This window comes from Bufo gargarizans, chromosome 2 (genome assembly GCF_014858855.1).
Source record: "Bufo gargarizans isolate SCDJY-AF-19 chromosome 2, ASM1485885v1, whole genome shotgun sequence".
NCBI classification, from domain to species: domain Eukaryota; kingdom Metazoa; phylum Chordata; class Amphibia; order Anura; family Bufonidae; genus Bufo; species Bufo gargarizans.
Window position 1 is genome coordinate 106239674 of NC_058081.1, and position 22469 is coordinate 106262142.

Consider the following 22469-nt stretch of genomic DNA (forward strand, 5'->3'; position numbering starts at 1 on the left):
GACACAGACAGACAGATAGATATCCAAATAGTATTCAAAAATAGAGGCAGCACTCCAAATAAGTGAAAAGGGCGGTGGACCTGCTTTATTCAGCCTACACAATGTTCTATGTTTTTGCGGTGCAGAGGCACGGAGAGAAACCCCATGGAAGCACGGAAGTGTTTTTTCAATGTGAACAGTTAGGCCCCTTTCACACGGGCGAGTATTCCGCGCGGGTGCAATGTGTGAAGTGAACGCATTGCACCCGCACTGAATCCTGACCCATTCATTTCTATGGGGCTGTTCACATGAGCGGCGATTTTCACGCATCACTTGTGTGTTGCGTGAAAATCACAGCATGCTCCTCTTTGTGCGTTTTTCACGCAACGCAGGCCCCATAGAGGTGAATGGGGTTGCGTGAAAATCGCAAGCATTCGCAAGCAAGTGCGGATGCGGTGCGATTTTCACGCACGGTTGCTAGGAGACGATCGGGATGGAGACCCGATCATTATTATTTTCCCTTATAACATGGTTATAAGGGAAAATAATAGCATTCTGAATACAGAATGCATAGTAAAATAGCGCTGGAGGGGGTTAAAAAAAATAAAAATAAAAAATTTAACTCACCTTAATCCACTTGTTCGCGCAGCCCGGCTTCTCCTTCTGTCTTCATCTTAGCTGTGTGGAGGAACAAGGACCTTTAGTGATGTCACAGTCATCACATGATCTTTTACCATGGTGATGGATCATGTGATGACCGGAGTGATGTCACCACAGGTCCTGTTGCTACACAAAGCTAAGATGAAGACAGAAGAAGATGCCGGGCTGCGCGAGCAAGTGGACTAAGGTGAGTTAAATTAAAAAAAATTAACCCCTCCAGCGCTATTTTACTAAGCATTCTGTATTCAGAATGCTATTATTTTCCCTTATAACCATGTTATAAGGGAAAATAATAGCAATCTACAGAACACCGATCCCAAGCCCGAACTTCTGTGAAGAAGTTCGGGTTTGGGTACCAAACTTGTGCGATTTTTCTCACGCATTACAATGTTCCCGCAACACTCCCTCACATTTTCCCGCAACGCCCGTGTCAAAGGGGCCTTAGATTTTTTATAAACTTTATTTAACTTTAAAGAGTTAGGCACTTCCGTTATTTGGTCAGATATTTTGATCAGTTATTGTGAGCCAAAATTAGTAGTGAAGCCTACTCAGAGATCAGCTATAATTGAAAGATCTGCGCCTGTTCTGTTTCTGACTCACAACTGATGGAAATAACTGACCAAATAACTGAAGTGTGAACTTGGCCTCAGGCCGAATGCACACGGCCATGAGCGGTCCGTTGTATCCCGGCCTGGCATCCTGCTGACAGCAGGAGCGCACGGCGTCATTGGTTGCTATGACGCCGTGTGCTTCATGCCGCCGCTGCACTACTGTAATACACTGGTATAGATCGTACGAGTGTATTACTGTAGTGCAGCAGCGGCGGCATGAAGCGCATTCGGCCTTACTGTGCATTCAGAAAATGCTTGATATGTTATGTTATAGGGACATATCCAAAATTTTGATTGGTGGAGGTCTGAGTGCTGAGACCCTCACCGATCTTTAGAACGAGGGAAGAGAAGCAGTCGCATGGCATGTTCTCTTTCCTTGCTGCAGGACAGGAAGCAAGACAGAATCAATAGAAAGTTTATGGGCCAGTTAGAGGTTCTGCTCTCTCTCTGTAACTGCCAGGCAGTGATCACATTTACGCTACCTGACCCTGTCAATCAAAGTGCAGAGGGTGCAGCAGTTGCACAGAGAGCAGAGCCTCTCGGTGTAACAGCAACACCCCCATTGCTCCTAGAAGCTAATTTGCATATATTTAAACATCATTTTCTCAGCAATGTGGGCACATAGGAACATGAAACCAACACAGATGTCTTCAGCTGCCACGTGCACATGTAACAGGTCAGCCAGTGTCATAGGTACAAACCTGCTGACAAATGCTCTTTAAACTGTGCAGAATATCCAGGGTAATATCCATAGAGCCTTCCTCTAGGATATTGTACTAAACCCCTCTGATATGACCATTGCTGTATTTGCACTGGCCAAGCATCCCTCCCAGCAGCCTCCGGACTGCATTCTGTGGGCTTCAGCTGATTCATCCACCCTGGATAGTTCTGTTTTGTTTGGGGTTTTGCTGCAGCTAGAGGGCAGAGGGACGAGATGCTTCTATGGGATTTTGCTAGTTAGGGCAGAAGTGGTACTCTTTGCTTTTGGTGTAATTCATTGGATGTGAATTTTTGGGAAGAACTACATGAAGTATTCCTGAAGACTGGAGGTAAGGGAATGCTCAGCACATACGGAAACTACTTCGCCAACTAGACTGTTGTCATAGGATAGACAATGTCTCTGCTCATACACATTGTAATCTGATGAGCGAATAATGCAATCACATTAAGTGACTCTCTATATGCAGACCCCCCCCCCCCTCCATATAGGGGTCTGCTCTGAGATAGGAATACCCCTTTAAGGAAGTGTATATTATAACCATTACCCCCTGCTACCTATATACATATATTAATATCATTTACATTCAATTTTCCTAAATCCTCAGCTTGTTCTTTTCTTTCACATCCTATACGGTCATGGAACAGTCGTTCAGTTTAAAAGTCCTGACATCTTAACTTAATTCTTTGTTAAGTAATGAGCTTTTGGCAATAGTAGGTAAAAATAATTATTCATTTTCCCTTGCTAATCCTGCGAGAGCGTAAAAATTCACAGACATTTCTATATTTCAGGCTGTGTAGATTATCTGTAGGAGCTCAGGTGGAAACACGTCAAGAATAGTCTAATCTCATGGACATCAATAAGGTAAATACATTCCTCAAACTTGTATGTAAGTAATGTATGGTGTTTTTTTTGTTTTTTTTCAGAAATTGTTTTCATAATTTATATTAAAGGCTTTTTTTTTAGTTCTTTTTGGCTACAAATGATAACTTCAAACCAAGAGGTCATAAAATAATCATTGACATCTCTAATTCGTATATAAAGCATATCTTCTACTATGTGTTTTCTAACACTTCCACATTTTTGTAAATTGGATCTATCAGAAAATACATAGCATAAAAGCAGAAATTAAATGAACAATTCCTAATCCTCAATGTCATGCAGAACAAGCGCCGAATTTTTTTTAGTGGCTCAATGGATGACAAATGGATCCTATACAATCCTATGCATAATTGATGCAACAGGATCCGTTTTTTTTTTTTTTTTTTTACAGGATCCTGTTTTTTTTTCTTTCTCTCTCTCTATTCTTCTGACGGATCAGAAGAACGGGAAGCTAAACGGCGATATGAACTCAGCCTTACCTAAACTGTCTTTTAATGTCACAGAAACAGAATAACCAAAAAGTGTGCTGTTGAAGAGATTGTGAGCTGACCATTACATCTGCCATAGAATGAAGTTTCCAGTCATCTGTGTGGCTCAGCTGCTGCTCCTGGCACTGTTTAGCTGGGGCGAGGACGAATTTCAGTGGACACAGACTGATCGGGGATCCTTTTATTACGGCACTTTCCCACCCAGTGAGTTTTTAGTCATATTTTTACCTGTGGGAAGCATATTATATGTACTCATGAGTCGGGCAAGCTCTGTTGGTGCCCAGGGTTGTGGATTCAGAAAGCTACCCTTTCTTACTTCTTGAACTTCAGCATGATAGTGTTGAATTTAAATCCCCAGTGTTCTTATCCATACAGAGAAACTGAATGGAAAATAACTGTAAAGGTAGAACGCTGCTTTATTTTTCTAGGATGCCTAAATGACACTCCTTTAATGGTGCCCTAGAGTACTGCCTTACACACCCGTGCCTGTATTATTTGACTTTGTACTTGTTCCTTATAGCTTTCACATGGGGAGTGGGCAGCTCTGCATACCAAACTGAAGGTGCCTGGGATAAGGATGGAAAAGGACAGAGTATTTGGGATGTGTTCACGCATAAAAAGGGAAGAACGTTCAGGAACCAGACTGCAGATTCCTCATGTGATGGGTATTATAAAGTCAAGGTGAGAACAGTTTATGCTGCTCCACTCATTCGACAATTCAATGGAGAGTTACTAAGGCTACTTTCACACTAGCGTTTCTATTGAGATCCGTCATAGGGTCTCAATACTGGAATAAAACGCTTCAGTTTTGTCCCAATTCATTGTCAATGGGGACAAAACATAACTGAACAGAACGGAATGCTCCAAAATGCATTCTGTTCCATTTGGTTGCGTTCCCATACAGGAGAGCAAACCACAGCATGCTGCGGTTTTTTTTCCGTCCTGGGATGTGGACACAATCGAAAACGGATCCGTCCCCCCTTGACTATCAATGGAGTTCATGACGGATCCGTCGTGGCAATATTAAAGATAATACAACCGGATCCGTTCGAAACGGATGCAGATGTTGTATTATTAGAACGGAAGCTTTTTTGCTGAATCGTGACGGATCCAGCAAAAACGCTAGTGTGAAAGTAGCCTTAGGAAGGTAAACACCCCATCATCTTATCTGAGGCACCAATGACAATTTCCTATTTCTACATAATACTCTTACACATATACCGTTAAGAGGAAAATGTTTCAATATTGGACTGTTTGATTAAAGGGGTTTTCTTGGATTAGTAAAACTTGACAGTTTTCTTTCCAAAACAGTACAATACCTGTCCACATGTTATTTGTGGCGTTGCAGCTAAGCGTCTTTCATTTCAATGGTACTGAGCTTCATTTCCAGATACAAATCAGGTGTGGCACTGTTTCTGGAAGAAAGAGGCCATGTTTTTCTAATTCTGTACAATCCCTTTAGGGCCAAAGGTTCCTTTTGTTAATGGCCACGGTGAAAACATATTATTTTGTTTCTGCTCCAGCCAGCTTTACTTTCCACCATGTATCAGTGTTTGTCTGCCATCTTTTCAAGAAATCAATGGGAGGAGATGGAGTGCAGGGCTGGGGCTTGGTCCTTCTCATGAGGATTTCAGAATTCTTTATCTTCAATGGGTTCACACTGTGTGTTACATATTGCAGGAGGACATAGAATTGCTAAAGGAACTGAAAGTTTCTCATTACCGTATTTCTATTTCTTGGCCTCGTTTAATTCCTACTGGCATTAAAGGTGAGAATTTATTTAGTACACTGTTCTAAAATTTTTATCCCTTTATTATCTTTTAGGCAAATGTAACCCATTAGTAAACTTAGAACGTGGAGATTACATCGCTATACTGTCTCACCCCTTTGCACAAGCTCAGAACTCTTTCTATTAGCCAGAGCTGAGAGCGGCTAAGTAAGAAGCTCTCTATTCCGATGGACTCAACCAGGACAGTGTAATCTGGTCAGTCAATCAGTTGAAAGGATACCATATAATTAGGGATGAGTGAATTCGAATGACACATCTGAAGTCGATTCGCATAAAACTTTGTTTCAATACTGTACGGAGCAAGTGCTCCGTACAACATTAGAATGTATTGGCTCCGATGAGTTGAAGTTATTACTCCATGAAGTCTCACGAGACTTCGCGTAATAACTTAATAAATTGATTTCTACTGTAAAAAAAAAACATTTCCCGAACTCGAGTTCGGTTCCAAGTGGTACCTTGGAACCGAACCCGAGTTCGGGAAATGTATTTTTACAGTAGAAATCAATTTATGAAGTAATTACGCAAAGTCTCGCGAAGTAATAACTTTGGCTCATCGGAGCCAATACATTTTAATACTGTACGGAGCGCTCGCTCCAGCGGTTATTCCTGCGCTTACAGGTCCCTGGTCTTCTCCTAGCATCTACTAATCGTATACACCATGTACTATAGCTTCACTACACTGAGATCTGCTCAGAACGCTAATCTTTATATTGCTGCTTTATTCACAAGCACAATATATGATTATAAAGACACCAGTAATATGTGTTAGACATGCATTTATGCTTATAATCTATGTGATATTGCTGTGGCTTGGTGGTCAGTGTATTTGTTTTGCATGTAGAGATTCCCAGGTTTGAATCCTATGGGAGACTTATATAAAGTTTTTTTCCCTTTCTCTCATTTAACCTGTAATAAAAGGCTATACTATAATAAATGATATATAATCATATAATTACAATAAAAGGCCTTACTAAATAGAGAATAGTGTTTTGGTTTTTTTTTTGCTTACAAAACCTGAAAACTATTACTGGTTTATTCACAGGCACAATAAATATATGATTATAAAAGAACCAGCAATATTTTTTAGATTTTTAAGATTAGAAACATTATTCTCAATATGAAAAGGATATAGACTTTTACGTATTATGGGTTAAATGTGGAAAAAAATATATCTGAAGAAAAAAACCTGGAAGTCTCTCCCAGGATTCAAACCTGGGATTGCTGCATGCAAAAATTACTACATTAACCACCATACTATAAATGTACTACATAGAAAGGCATGTTTTTTTTTCTATGCTTATAAGCTAACACATATCACTAGTGTCTTTCTAATCATATATTGTGCCTGTGGATAAAGCAGTAACATGAATATTAGTTTATGAGCAGATCTCAGTGTGGTGAGGCTATAGTACATAGAGTATGGTATATGTACATGCTAGGACACAGCTCTGCCCTCAGCATGTCTAGCCCTGTCAATCAAGTGGTGGGGGGAGTGTATAGAGCACAGGGGGTGTTACAAAGCAGTGCTCAAAGGATTCAGGCCCGCCTCCTGGTGCCAGAACTTCTCATTTGCGTATGAATAAAAACACATATCTCTGCAGCTGTTCAACATACATACAAAAGAAAGGTATAGTTTTAACAGCATAATGAGCCCTGCCAGGCAGTACGCCTGGTTTAATAGGGTTGATCCTGGTGACAGAGGCGCTTTAATACAGATGAAAAAAGTCTATCAAGTTCAACCAAGGGATAGGTGGGGACGTGAATTTTAGAAAAAGGGGAGTGAGACTCCGATTTCTTTGCATTTTCACAAGCATTAATGTAATTTACTTTTCAGAATTCACCTCACGTCCTGAGGTAGACTATTCCACAGATTCACAGTTCTTACTGTAAAGAAGCCTTGACGCCTCTGGAGACTGAACTTTTCCTTCTCCAGACAGAGGCAGTGCCCCTTGTCTTTTCATCATATTAATAATTATTATTTTAGTCTTTCCTCATAACTAAGACCCTTCATTCCCCTTATCAGTTTAGTCGCTCTCCTTTGTACTTTTTCCAGCTCTAGAGCCTCCTTTCTATAGACTGGTGCCCAGAACTGAACTGCATGTACCAGATGAGGCCGCACCAAAGCTTTGTAAAGTGATAGTATTACATCCCTGTCCCGCGAGTCTATGCCTTGTTTAATAAAATATTCTACTAGCCTTAGAAGCAGCTAATTGACATTGCATGCTGTTATTTATTCTATGATCTACAAATACACCCAAATCCTTCTCTAGAGAGCGACTCAGGCATCATAAATTTGTAGCATCTCCAGGTTTCCTGATCTAAAGCCTGTATTAGACAAGCAGATCAGCAAACGATTGTCAGGAGGGAAGCGTGCCCTCCCGGCAATCGCTTGCTAGCTAGCAGAGGAGACCACTGATATTACATGCAGGGATTTCTTCTGCAGCATGGGGAGGAGTGATCGCTATGCCCTCGCTCATCTTCATCCTGTCTAGTGGTTTGCATGCGGCATATCGCTATTAGACAGCATGGTCTACCGCCAGCAAGCACAGATTTTTAAGCATGCTTAAAAATCAGAATTGCCCAATGAACGAGCATTTGCTCACTCATCAGACATTCGGCGGCAGTATTACACTGCAAGATGATTACTAACGATCAATCATGCGAACACTTGTTAGCGAATATTTAGAGTACGTTATCTAAATATAGTACATGAAAAATTTGTTGAAATAATAAATCATAACCAAAGATAGCATAGTAACTGGTGATTGAGCAAATTACATGTTATCATTTTCCCACAGCTGAAAGTGTTAATGAGAAGGGAATAAAATACTACAGTGATTTAATGAATGTTCTTCTGGGAAATAACATCACACCAGTAGTCACCTTATATCACTGGGACTTGCCACAGGTAAGTCTGTACTGCACTCTATTCTGGACAATTTATCCAAAAATCATGGACAGTTAACAACTTTTATGACAAATTGGAAAATGAATCATAGAGGTGATAAGTAATGTATGTGTATCAGATCCTAATATGAGCACATCAGCAGACTGGGAAATAGTGGAAAGAAGCCCAGGAATGTATAGATGGTGGGCCACCCTGATGTAGTAGTACTCTACACCACATACACACTGTGGTATTAAGCATAATTGAGCGTGTCAAAACTTTGTACACTACCATATAGACTATGAGTATTATTTACCACACCGTAGGCCAGTGTTCTGCAACCAATGGCTGAGGGTCCCCGGCATGATCTTATTTCAATACACCCTGGGGCAACTGGCCATAGAACCTACAGGAAAATTTCCGGGTGGGCTGATGCCCATGGGGCCGACTGAGCACTCCTCACAGCCATCAGGTAGAGAAGTAATGCTCTGACGCTCCCACAATTAATGCTGGGAGCATCAAGCGCTTATGTATTTGGCCAGCGGCCGCAGGTGCCCTCCTGACTCCAACTGAAGCAACTTGAGTAGGAGGAGTGAAAATAGCAGCTGGCACTGGCCAAGGCAGTGGGATAGATTCTTGGAGGTATTTTGTGCTGCTGGAGCAGTATATTGTGCTGCACTGTGGTATGCGGTTATGCTGGTGCAGTATATTTTGCTGCACTGTGGTATTTTGCTGGGGCAGTATTCATGGTATTGCTGGCACTGCCTTCTGTCAATTTGAACCCACCTACAATATGGCACCACTTTTAGTTTTTTCCAGGGGCTTATTTCTTATGGGAACAAAGTATCAAGGAAAATCAACATAACCTTCTTTCCCTGGATAGCAGATGCTGAGGAACTGTCATACACAGTAGATTTTTGGGAGTGTTAATCCAGGGATCTGTCCATTAGTAGTACCAATAAGGCTCTGTCTCTCAATCTTATTGCCTTCCACTGGAGGCATACATTGGAATTCCTGATGTGTACCTCCGAATAAAGGCTGTGATGTGCCATGCTGTACCACTTTTTATACTGTACACCTCTGCATGGAATAGCATAGTCTACTGCGCTGATCTATACAGTGAAGCAATGTACATCAATAGGGCACTTTTTGGCATATGCCAACTGAATGCTGCCCTATGTATGCGATTGGCATACACACCAAACATAGTAACAAGTGTGAACAGAGCCTCATCCTGTATAGTGTATTCTTGAAGAAAAATGTGAAACTTAATTTCAATCTGTTAATACTTTATAATTAGAAGTTCATGTGAGTGGTGAGAGTTTTGAGAACTTTTTACATCAATAGGTTTATGATGTCTAATATTTTGTATGCGATCTGGTAGCCCCTACAGGAGAAGTTTGGAGGCTGGCAGAACATCACCATGATCACTTACTTTAATGATTATGCCAACTTGTGCTTTGAGAAATTTGGCGACCGAGTGAAACACTGGATCACATTCAACAATCCCTGGGTGAGTAATGTAAAAAATAAGAGTGGTAACAGTATGTTCTTCTTACTTTGCGTTGCCGTTTTGTTACATCACTATTGTACGGCCATGAAATTCAAATCATGCAGTGTTATAATCCACCTGAGGGAAAGAGATTATTTTATAGAAAGTGTTTTTATCATTTAGTCAGTCGCTGTTGAAGGATATGAGACCGGAGAACATGCACCAGGCATGAAGCTAAGAGGCACTGGAGTATATAAGGCTGCCCACCACATCATTAAGGTTAGAGACTGGCCATGTATATATGTCATGTGGTTAACCTTCTATGAACATATACTGCTGACGGCTATAGGAATACAAACACAAGATGCATCAGCACTCTGCAAAATATTGAATATATGGATTGTACATTTTACTTATGCTATACTCACTATAAAATTAATACAAGATATTTATATTTTGATATGCGATCTTTTGATGGAACCCCACACTAAAATGACTTTTCCTTGAGACTAGGACTCCAAATGAATTTAGACAAAGTAGAATCCAGGTATATTCTAAATGAACACATCAAAGATGTAAGGAATAGCAAGATAAAAATGATACATTAGTCTCTATATAATTAATACAGTAGTCTGGGATCTCCTTATACTGATTAATATAAAACTTAACTTTCACTTGATTATTTAAAACGTCTAACAAAAAGTGCTCCAAATATTCAGTAGTCCAGGTACAGTAAAGGTTAAGCTAGCTCTGGCTGGGTATAGCCAATTGTATCTCAAATAAATCAGTGGTGGTTCTTAAGTGGAAGGACAGCTTATATCACTATTTACCTAGGTACTCTGACCCTATAGATACTAGTCTTAGCAGGGAGCACCTCAAGTGGCTGTCGTTGGAGCACCCGCCCTGAAAAGAGCGACCCCCAGCCTGCTGGAACCTTGGACCTGTGCTAGATTACCCTGTTGCTTACTAGACCCTCATAGCCCCAACGCGTTCCGCCAGGTCCTCCAGCTCATCAGGTAGCAGCTTTGGACTGCACGAAAGTTTGTCCGCCCCTGCCATGCATGTACGTTTTTTTCTAGACGAATAAAGGACTTTTTTCTACAAATGGCGAGTGCCGCCTTGCAATTTTCTCTACGTTTCGGGATCTATTGAAGACTATTTTGGCTGAGCACCACATGATTTGTTTGCACAGATATACAGGATTGCCAGGGTGTATGGACTCTTGAGGTTTGGGCATTTCTACTTTCTGTATATGTCATCAGGGAGCAGCGTCACGGGTAGTTGCAGTACAGAATGGCAGTGGCAAGTGAACTCTGCAAACCACTTCCTTTTAAGCACCAAGTCCTGCCCATAATGAAGGCTCGTCAACGCGGGCATCCAATCTGGGGTGGAGGGATGGAGCTAGCGAATCAGCACAACTCCCTCCCACCTCACTCTCTGAGTAGCAGCACCAGCGTCACGAGGATGACTGACGCTTCCCCAGCAGGTTTTTTTATGTCGTGCCTAACTAAAGCCACACATGAGGCATCTCTTAGTTGAAGCTAAAAATACTTATTAGTCTGCATTGCTTATAATATACAGACAAACGATTACTGTATATAGAAAGGGAGGCTGTTAGCCACCGATCCACATAGGCAAATAAAGAAATACATACATATGGGTGACAAGCTAGGGGTCATGGAAGGGCGACATAGAAATGCCGCCAGCATTCATCTCTATATAACCCTTATAGGGGTTGGCCTATTTCATACATTGGTGGTATATTGCTCAGATGTCTGATAGGTGCAGGTCCCACCCCTATACTTAGAACAGAGCCCGCAAAGTGAAGAAGAGCAGACCGCGCATGCACGGTTGCCGTCCACTCATTTCTATGGGACTGCCAAATATAACTGAGTGCTTGCTCAGCTATTTCCATCATCCCCATAGAAGCAAATGTAGTGGTGGTCGCGCTTGCACTGTGCGTTGCTCGGCTATTTTCAGCACCCCCATAGAAATTAATGTGGGCTTCTTTCTAGAGATAGGTGGAGAGGTGGAACCCGCATCTATAAGACATCAGTGGCATATCCTAGTAGGTCAACCCCTAGGAAGAAACTCATACGAACACAAACATTGTATACAAGGAACATAATAAAATATAAAATAAAAAAAATAATAGAATATGGCTTTGTCTGCTTTTAACCAGATTTTTTTTATATTGCAGGCACATGCCAAAGTATGGCACAGTTATAACAAGCACTGGCGCAGCAGACAGAAAGGTATGAACCATTTACACTATACTAAAAATGAACTGGACTGTTCTCACCCCATTACACAATACGGTTAATACAGCAGTAAAAGGCATAGCTGATTTGTTGCTAGGGACACTCTGCCTGACAGCCCCATTGAAAAATGGGTTGTTAGGAAGTGTATCCATAGCAACCGGACTATGAATCCAGCTCATAGGCGAGTGATATGTTTTTTATGCTGCAGCAATAATTTGAGGAAAAAACTCTACCACACGGGTGTCAAACACAAGGCCCGCGGGCCGAATCCGGCCCGCCAGACCTAGTCATGTGGCCCGCGTAGCCGCCGCCGGCCTTCACCTTTTATTATCACTTCCTGCAGGCGGCCCCTGCAGGAAGTGATAATAAATCGCATAAGGAGGGCTGGTCAGGGGCCACACACCACAGACTACGGGCCCCGCACCTACCTGGGAAGCGTCTACAGCAGGGTCTGACCTGTCACTATGGTAACTGCTGATCACCAACACGCTAACTACCGATCACCAGTCTTTCTCCGCTCTTTTGATTGGCCAATCTTCTGTTGTGGGCGTGGTATCCCGATTTTTTTGGGGGGGAGCCAGGTGTTGTGACGTCATCAGCCGCCGACTCAGTTCAGACGTCATCAGCCGCTGACACGAGGCAGCCAACGTGAGCCAGGCAGCATGGCAGAGCCCAGTGTGCAGCTGGCGCAGAGACTGGCGGCCAATGACAAGAACAGCCGCGACCGGGCCCTGCGCAAACTGCGCCATTACCTGTCAGTCCCGAGCGCGGGGCCCGAGGGTGAGAGGAGAGGAGGAGGGGGGCACTGAGAGAGAGGAGAGGAGGGGGAGCACTGAGAGAGGAGAGGAGGGGGAGCACAGAGAGAGGAGAGGAGGGGGAGCCAGAGAGAGGAGAGGAGGGGAGCACTGAGAGAGAGAGAGGAGAGGAGGGGAGCACTGAGAGAGAGAGAGGAGAGGAGGGGGAGCACTGAGAGAGAGAGAGAGAGAGGAGAGGAGGGGAGCACTGAGAGAGAGAGAGAGGAGGGGAGCACTGAGAGAGAGAGAGAGAGAGGAGAGGAGGGGAGCACTGAGAGAGAGGAGAGGAGGGGAGCACTGAGAGAGAGAGAGAGGAGGGGGAGCACAGAGAGGGAGAGGAGGGGGAGCACTGAGAGAGAGGAGAGGAGGGGGAGCACTGAGAGGAGAGGAAGCACTGAGAGAGAGGACACTTATGGATCTGTGGATGACACATAGCATAAGATGCTATATATGTGTCATCCACAGATCCCCCCCATAACTGTCATACACAGATCCCCTATAAGAGCCACCCACAGATCCCCCATAAGAGCCACCCACAGATCCCCCATAACAGTGCCATCCACAGATCCCCCATAACAGTGCCATCCACAGATCCCCCATAACAGTGCCATCCACAGATCCCCCATAACAGTGCCATCCACAGATCCCCCCATAACAGTGCCACCCACAGACCACAATTAGTTCAAAACCCACCAAAAGCACACCTTTTGGTTCAAAATATTTTTTTTCTTATTTTCCTCCTCAAAAACCTAGGTGCGTCTTATGGGCCGGTGCGTCTTATAGGGCGAAAAATAGTTCTGGAATGTGTTGGATAACACTGACAGCACAACCGGCCCTTTGAGGGTGACCAAACTGCTGATGCGGCCCCCGATGAATTTGAGTTTGACACCCCTGCTCTACCACTATTTAGAGAAAAGAAAGATAATTATTTTCATAAATATAGAAGACTAAAGGGGTTTTCCAGGTATTTAATACTGATGACCTCGTTAGCAATGATCTGTTCAATTCTCAGACCGCATAAAGGGCCCTTAAAAGGGTTATCCCACTTTCTGTTTTTCTACTTACCTGCTGCCACCGCACGTTCACTTCCTGGCTGGGGGCGGGCTTCATCTTGATTGAAGTCTTCTCCCGGCCGGGCGCTGGACTGAACGTGCACGCCGCCGCGCATGTGCCATGGTGACTTATTTCTGGCCAGTATAGTACAGAGCCGGCGTGCACGTTCAGGACAGCGAGCGGCCCGGCCGGGAGAAAAGAAGGAGTCTTCTGGGCAAGCGCGACCATCGGGATTTTGGAGAAGAGCGGTGGTCATAACCAGGGGAGACCGAGTCAAAACAATAAGGTAAGTGGGGATGAATTTTATCCTAATCGGTGGGAATTTGTTAATAAAGTATATTTACAAAAATGATCACTGTCAAATCATTAACAGATTTAACAGTGATCATTATGATGGGATAACCCCTTTAAGGCAGAACCAGGAGTGCACGTTAAAGGGGCTGCTTGTGACGAAGATGTATGTGAGATGACACTAATATAGCCTTTTTGAAATTCTACACCATTTTCTATATTTTATAAGTTATGCCCCTTTGTTTGCCAATTATTTTGTGCTGTCCACACTGAGGTCTTGTCCATAATGGCTGCTGATGGAGGGTCATGTGACCAGGTAAGGCTACTTTCACACTGGCGTTTCTGGGTTGGCTTGTGAGATCCATTTCAGGGCTCTCGCAAGCGGCCCAAAACGGATCAGTTAAAGAGAGTCTTTCACCTAATCTGAGCGTTTTAGACCACTCAGATCAGGTTATAGACTCTTTGACCCTCATTACAATCGTACCTTTCTCTTCTGTGTCCCTCGTCCAGATAATGAAAATAACACTTTTTAAACTTATGCAAATGTTCTTTTGAAGGTGCCCAGGGGCGGCGTTACTGGGCGATGTGCCCAAAAAACACACACCTCCAGCCGGTGGACGTCACGAGCGGCACCAGAAGACGGCGGGCTGGGAACTGGCCTGCACCTGCGCACTGCTCTGCCCACCGTCTTCTGGTGCCGCTCGTGACGTCCACCGGCTGGAGGTGTGTTTTTTTTGGGCACATCGCCCAGTAACGCCGCCCCTGGGCACCTTCAGAAGATCATTTGCATAAGTTTAAAAAGTGTTATTTTCATTATCTGGGCGAGGGACACAGAAGAGAAAGGTACGATTGTAATGAGGGTCAAAGAGTCTATAACCTGATCTGAGTGGTCTAAAACGCTCAGATTAGGTGAAAGGCTCCCTTTAAGCCCCAATGCATTCTAAATGGATAATGATCTGTTAAGAATGCATCAATTTGGCTGCATTTGGTCTCCGTTGCGTTTTTTAGACGGTCACTAAAACGCAGCTTGCATCGTTTTGATGTCCGTCTGACTAGGCGGAACCAATCGGATCCATTCTGACTTACAATATAAGTCAATGGGGACGGATCCGTTTTTCACTGACACAATATGGTGTAATTGAAACCGGATCCGTCCCCCATTGACTTTTAATGTAAGTCAAGACAGATCTGTTTTGACTTAGACTTTTTTTTTTTTTTTTTAATGAATAATGCAAGCGGATCCGTTATGAATGGATACAAGCATTTGCATTATTGGTGCGGATCAGTCTGTGCAGATACCAGGCGGATCCGCACCAAACGCGAGTGTGAAAGTAGCCTAAATTTCCACCATTTGATGTCTCCTCTGTTCAATAGCACTGCAACTGCACTAAACTCACAACAGTGCAAGTGTATTTGAACAGAAGAAACATCACATTGAGGTGATTTGCTTGATCACATGACTCTCCCATCAGCAGCAATTTTATAGGTAAGACCTATGTGTGGACAGCACAAAAGACTTGGCAAACAAAGGGGCATACCTCATGAAATACAGAAAATGTGGGGCTTACATAGTGGAAACCCTCCATAAATGACCCCATTATAGAAACTACACCCCTCAAGGTATTCAAAACTGATTTTACAAACTTTGTTAACCCTTTTTGGCAGATTTTCCATTTAATTATTTTTTTTCTTTAACACATTATGGGTTAACAGTCAAACAAAACTTTATATTTATTATCCTGATTCTGCGGTTTACAGAAACACAACCCGATGTGGTAGTAAACTGATGTAAGGGCACAGGGCAGAGCGCAGAAGAAAAGGAGTGCCGTATGGTTTTTGGAAGGCAGATTTACCTGAACTGATTTTTAGATGCCATGTCCCAGTGGTCCCCAACCTTTTTTGCACCAAGGACCAGTTTCATGCAAGACAATTTTTCCAGGGATCGGGTGGGGAGGGGGGTTCTGGGGCGTGACTTAGCGGGTGGGCGGGATTTATGGGGGTGCTGGTCGGCACTGACTGATTCACGCGCACGACAAAACGCAAGGTGCATATTAAAATATATAACACTATATAACGATTACATTTATTATTTAAATATGATTTTAAAAAAAGTATTGCAACACCAATTCGATACCATGAAAAAATAAAAATACTCACACGTTAACCACATGTTGCATGGGGTTAACATGTGAGTATTTTTTTATTTTTACTTTTTGCAAAGTATCAATTGCCCATTATGTGAGGAGGTACTTGATGGGGGTACCACACTTACTATTAATGTGAAGCAAATAGAGGTCTAAATTGATAAAGCCATGTGCCTCATATTAATAGTAACACCAGCAAGTACTTCCTGACATAATGGACATTGAGCAGCATGGGGTTAATGTGTGGGTTGGTGTTGGGTACTACAGTATGATAAGGTTACTGGCTATTAATGTGAGGCACATGGAGTCTAAATTGATGAAAGTGCCACATATTAATAGCAACCTCGTCAAGTACTCCTCTTAACATAATGGACAACATGGGGTTTATCGGCATCAGGTACATGCTGTTAATATGAGGCACATTGTTTTATCAATTTGGACCTGCCTGGCCTCACATTAATAGTAAGTAACCTCACATTAATGGTTAACCCAATGTTGCCCATTGTTTGATGAGGTGCTTGGGGGCCACATACTTTTAATCTGAGGTACATAGTCGTACTAATGTAATAGCACCATGTACATCAGATAAATAATAGGTGACCCCATCTGTGGGACAGAGTGTGGGTACCTGCGCTTTTCAGATCACTGATGGCTGGGGACTGGTCTGAGAACACAAGAGTCAGGAGGAGGAGGCTGCCGCTGCTGCCGTTCGCCAAGCACAAGCTGAGACGGCGCAGCGGTAAAACCTACCCCTTCCCTCCTCCTACTTTAATATTAGACACATTCAGTGGTGCGGCGCCTCAGAGCCCGCTCATTGTATTGGGCTCTGCAGCTGCCGCGTCATAGGAGAGATTCCCTCCATCCCTCCTTCTCCACTGATTTTGGCAAGATGTAAGCGTCGGGCGCGCATGCGCCTGGAGTCTGCGCTCCTCTGCGGCCCGGCAAACTATCTCCCAGGGCCCGGTCCTGGGCCATGGCCCGGCGGTTGGGGACCACTGCCATGTCCCATTTGAAGCCCCCCTGATGCACCCTTACAGTAGAAACTCCCAAAAAGTGACCCCATTTTGGAAACTAGGGGATAAGGTGCCAGTTTTATTGGTACTATATTACATTTTTTGTGAGGGAAGGTAACAAAAAAAATGGCTGTTTTGGCACTGTTTTTATTTTTTACAACATTCATCTGACAGGGTAGATCATGTGCTGTTTTTATAGACCAAGTAGTTATGGATGCAATGATATCAAATATGTCTACTTTCTTTGTTTGTTTCAGATTTACATAATAAAGCATATTAAATTAATGTTTTTGTGTCTCCATTTTCTGAACACCATATGTTTTTATTTTTCTGCCGATCGTCTGGCTTGTTTTTTGCAGGAAGAGTTGATCATTCATTATTTCACTTTATGGGGAAAGGTGACCAAGAAATTGGTTGTTTTAGCACAGTTTTTATTTATTTTTACAGCGTTCACCTGAGGGGTTAGGGTCATGTGAAATTTTTATAGAGCAGCTCGTTACGGACGTGGCAATACCTAATATGTATACTTTTCCTTATTTATTTAAGTTTTACACAAAAATAGCATTTTTAAACCAAAAAAAATGATGTTTTAGTGTCTCCATGGTCTGAGAGCCATAGCTTTTTTATTTTTGGACCGATTGTCTTAGTTAGGGTCTCATTTTTTGCAGTAGAGAGGCTGTACAGAAGAATACAATGCTGTACAGCCTCAGTGCAGGGCTGACCGAGGTCTGTAGAAGACCCGACAGCTCTTGCACTCTCCCGGCGGTCACATGACATATGTACTCCATATTGTTTTTCGATCCCTCTTCTTTAGGAATTTTAGGGATCTCGCTAACTACAGAGTGGGGAGAACCAGTGGACATCTCTAGCCAGAAGGACATTGAGGCTGCAGAAAGATTTGTGCAATTTAATTTTGGATGGTTTGCAAATCCTCTTTACAATGGAGATTACCCACAGATCATGAAAGAATATATAGGTAAGAGTTGAGTGAGAGGCAGTAGACTGGAAAAGTCCTGTGTCTGTTCTGTTATTTCAATTATAACACATTTCCATAATAATATTATATATAATTGTAAGTGTTCCCATTGTAATGTATGACATGTCTCTGACATGCAGGTCAGAAGAGCGCACAGCAGGGTCTGGGGTTGTCAAGACTTCCTATCTTTACCTCTCAAGAAAAGGCTTTTATTAAAGGTACAAGTGACTTTCTTGGGGTAGGTCACTTTACTACCAGATATATCACAAGCAGAAACTTCCCATCCACACACGGGCCAAGTTACTTCACAGACCGAGACCTGTCAGAGCTGGTAGACCCTAGCTGGCCTGAGCCAGAGTCAAAGTGGCTGTATTCTGTCCCATGGGGCTTCCGGAGACTGCTCAATTTTGTAAAGGTAATTTATAAATGTTATAATCCTCGGAGATCTAAGAAATTCAACCCAATTTTCAGCATATTTTATAGGTAATTCTATTTAAAGGCTATGTACATCTTCAGGGGCAATTTTTTATGATTACATTTTACCCATTTGGGCAAAAGATCAGTTGAAAAAAAAACTATTTTTATTAAAAATAATGAGCCTGTCACAAAGGGTTAACTGTCTAGCTGTGTGAATTATACTTTCACTTTGTGCCTAAACCTTATCTCTTAATTACTAAAAGATCATAAACACTTACTTAGGGTACTTTCACACTTGCGTTGTTTGATTCCGGCAGGCAGTTCCGTTGCCTGAACTGACTGCCTGATCAGGCAAACTGCATGCAAACGGATTTCATTTTTTCTGACTGATCAGGCATTTTTCAGACTGATCAGGATCCTGATCAGTCTGAAAAATGCCTGATCAGTCAGAAAAATGCATTGCAATACCGGATCCGTTTTTCCGGTGTCATCAGGCAAAACGGATCAGGTTTTTTTTCCCCCTCATTTTTAAAGGTCTGCGCATGCGCAGACCGGAAGGACGGATCCGGCAATCCGGTATTTTGAATGCCGGATCCGGCACTAATACATTCCTATGGAAAAAAATGCCGGATCCGGCATTCAGGCAAGTCTTCAGTTTTTTTCGCCGGAGATAAAACCGTAGCATGCTACGGTTTTCTCTTTTGCCTGATCAGTCAAAATGACTGAACTGAAGACATCCTGATGCATCCTGAACGGATTACTCTCCATTCAGAATGCATGGGGATATGCCTGATCAGTTATTTTCCGGTATAGAGCCCCTGTGACGGAACTCTATGCCGGAAAAGAAAAACGCTAATGTGAAAGTAGCCTTAAAGAGGACTTTCATCTGGCAAAGCATTGTGAACTAAGTGTCATGATCTGTACAGCAGCGCCCAGGGATCTCACTGCACTTACTATTATCCCCGGGCGCCACTTCGTTCTCCCGCTATGACCTCCGGTATGTTCGGTCACAATGTTTTGCCAGATGAAAGGTCCTCTTTAAGCCACATTCTTATCAGTAAGAGTATTTAGGAGGTCGGAGATCAGGAGTCGTCAGCTGAGATGCCTGATAGAGTGAAGATTCAGACCCTGCTACTAGAGAATCTCCGAACTGCACAGAGATAGAGGTAAAAAATTTTTTTAATAAAAGACCAATTGAAAAAAAGAAAATGATTTTTAGCTCAAAATGAGTACAGTGCAATAATTTTAAAAAATGGCCCCAAGGGTGTACATAGCCTTTAAGAAAAAGTAGAAGAGGATAACACCTTCCTTGTGCATTATCCACCATCCTGGCATTTATTTCTGCTTCTAAAATCCCTATGTTCAAAACGTTGTTCAAAACCAGCCTAAGGCATGCATGGGACAGAGTATAAAGAATATATGGATACATCCATATGAAGGATATAAAAATTTGTATTTATTACAGAAATAACCTTCTGTAGAAGTGATTGCTTATGGTGCAGTACAGAGGCAGCATACATAGTGCCCATGGCACTGCAGTATGAAACGGTATGGCCTCTGTGCCATGGCCAGGCTCCAAAGGCACGGCTCTTCTGTTCCATGAGATCTTAAAGTGACTCTCTCACCACCATCTGCTCAATATCCTATAATATTTAATAATCTAGGACATTGCACCCACTGCCGAATTTAAAGAATTTTATTGCAACATTTTTCTACTAGACCCAGTATGGAAACCCAATGGTGATAGTAACAGAGAATGGAGTATCAGAGAAAATGCAGTGTGCCGAGCTGTGCGATGAATGGAGAATACAGTACCTCAAAGGTTACATCAACGAGATGTTGAAAGGTGAGACAAACATGCCAAGAAATTGTAGAAACGTACTTTTTTTGCCTTCATATATTTCACCCAATTTTCGGACTGATAACACAGATAGTGTGTAACTAATGACCACAGTGAATATGCCATAGAAAATGCAACCATTAGCACAGAACTACCTTGCATTTGGAAAATCAAATGCTTTACACAGCCCAAATAGGTTCCATGCACAGGGCCATAACTGGCTCTCCAACCATGATAGATTGTAATAGGACCAGTAGTAAACTGTTTAGTGAGGCTACAACACACTACCTACCGCCATGAGCTGATGTAACGCTTGTGGAGCAAGTTTTGTAACTTATTAAAAGGGTTGTCTCTCTTCAGCACATGGCATTTATCAAGTAGACAAAGTTAATACAAATCACTTACTGATGTATTGTGATTGTATATATTGCATTCTTTGCTGGCTTGATTTTTCCATTGCATTATACACTTGTCATTTCTATGGTTATGACCACCATGAAATCCAGCAGGGGTGGCCGTGCTTGCACACTATAGGAAAACGTTCCGGCCTGTGCACAATCCCGCAGTCCCAGCCACCAAAAAGGCCGGCTCACTTTCCTATAGTGTGCAAGCACAGCCACCGCTGATGGATTGCAGGGTGGTCGTAACCCCAGGATATGAGCAATGTATAATGTGATGGAAAAATGAATCAAGCCAGAAAAGGAGGCAATATGGATCATCAAAATACATTAGTAAGTACCTTGTATTAACTTTCTCTACATGATAAACCCCTTTAAGTCTATTTGACTGAAGACTTCAGGAGCTTTTTTTTTTTGTGGCAGCTATAAAAGATGGCGTTCACATCCAGGGGTACACAGCTTGGTCACTGCTTGATAAGTTTGAGTGGGATGAAGGATTCTCAGAGAGATTTGGACTGTATTATGTTGAATTCAAGAGCAAAAGCAAACCACGTTATCCAAAGGCATCTGTACAGTTCTATAAAAAAATCATTCGAGCCAATGGATTCCCAAATCTCAGAGAGGTAAGTGTATAAACAGTCTTGTCACACAAGGAAAATGTTGAGCCAAAATAAATTACCTGGAAGCAATAGTATAACTCATATTTCACAGAAACTAAAAGAGACAAAATTTTATATATATATATATATATATATATATATATATATATATATATACACACACACGCACACACACATATATATATATATATATATATTGATATAAATACCATCAAGAACTTGTAATGACCCTGTTGCCATGTTCTGCTAACACCATAACCTACTTGGTTCCATAATGGTAGCCTAAGCTGCAAATATCCTGAGAGCCACATGCAGGAAGCCCAAGATCCATACAGTCAGGTCCATAAATATTGGGACATCGACACAATTCTAACATGTTTGGCTCTATACATTACCACAGGTGAACGGTGTAGGAATTACAACAGTTTGCATATGTGCCTACCATGTGTTAAGGAACCAAAAGTATTGGGACAGAATAATAATCATAAATCAAACTTTCACTTTTTAATACTTGGTTGCTAATCCTTTGCGGTCAATTACAGCCTGACGTCTGGAACGCATAGACCAGGACCTCTACTGCAACTGTCTTCAGTTCCTGCTTGTTCTTGGGGCATTTTCCCTTCAGTTTTGTCTTCAGCAAGTGAAATGCATGCTCAATCGGATTCAGGTCAGGGGATTGACTTGGCCATTGCATAATATTCCACTTCTTTCCCTTAAAAAAAACCTCTTTGGTTGCTTTTGCAGTATGCTTTGGGTCATTGTCCATCTGCACTGTGAAGCGCCGTCCAATGAGTTCTGAAGCATTTGGCTGAATATGAGCAGATAATATTGCCCGAAACACTTCAGAATTCATCCTGCTGCTTTTGTCAGCAGTCACATCATCAATAAATACAAGTGAACCAGTTCCATTGGCAGCCATACATGCCCACGCCATGACACTACCACCACCATGCTTCACTGATGAGGTGGTATGCTTAGGATCATGAGCAGCTCCTTTCCTTCTCCATAGTCTTCTCTTCCAATCACTCTGGTACAAGTTGATCTTGGTCTCATCTGTCCATAGGATGTTGTTCCAGAACTGTGAAGGCTTTTTTAGATGTCGTTTGGCAAACACTAATCTGGCCTTCCTGTTTTTGACACTCACCAATGGTTTACA

At 42.5% G+C, this 22469-nt stretch overlaps 1 protein-coding gene across 2 annotated transcripts in view; it reads left to right on the forward strand.

Annotated features, from left to right (window-relative positions):
- Nucleotides 1-2782: 2782 nt before the first annotated feature.
- LCTL (lactase like) overlaps nucleotides 2783-22469 on the forward strand; it is a 28518-nt gene continuing 8831 nt past the window's right edge. Inside the window, exons 1-12 of one of the 2 annotated variants that reach the window (XM_044279377.1) lie at nucleotides 2783-2832; nucleotides 3354-3542; nucleotides 3859-4019; nucleotides 5019-5106; nucleotides 7926-8035; nucleotides 9399-9527; nucleotides 9690-9785; nucleotides 11707-11761; nucleotides 17877-18038; nucleotides 18179-18453; nucleotides 20175-20301; nucleotides 21117-21316. In XM_044279377.1, coding sequence (XP_044135312.1) covers nucleotides 3419-3542; nucleotides 3859-4019; nucleotides 5019-5106; nucleotides 7926-8035; nucleotides 9399-9527; nucleotides 9690-9785; nucleotides 11707-11761; nucleotides 17877-18038; nucleotides 18179-18453; nucleotides 20175-20301; nucleotides 21117-21316 — 1527 coding nt within the window. In that variant the 5' untranslated portion in view covers nucleotides 2783-2832; nucleotides 3354-3418. Of the gene's footprint in view, nucleotides 2833-3353; nucleotides 3543-3858; nucleotides 4020-5018; nucleotides 5107-7925; nucleotides 8036-9398; nucleotides 9528-9689; nucleotides 9786-11706; nucleotides 11762-17876; nucleotides 18039-18178; nucleotides 18454-20174; nucleotides 20302-21116; nucleotides 21317-22469 lie in introns of those variants that run through there. The other variant, XM_044279378.1, reaches the window with a different exon arrangement.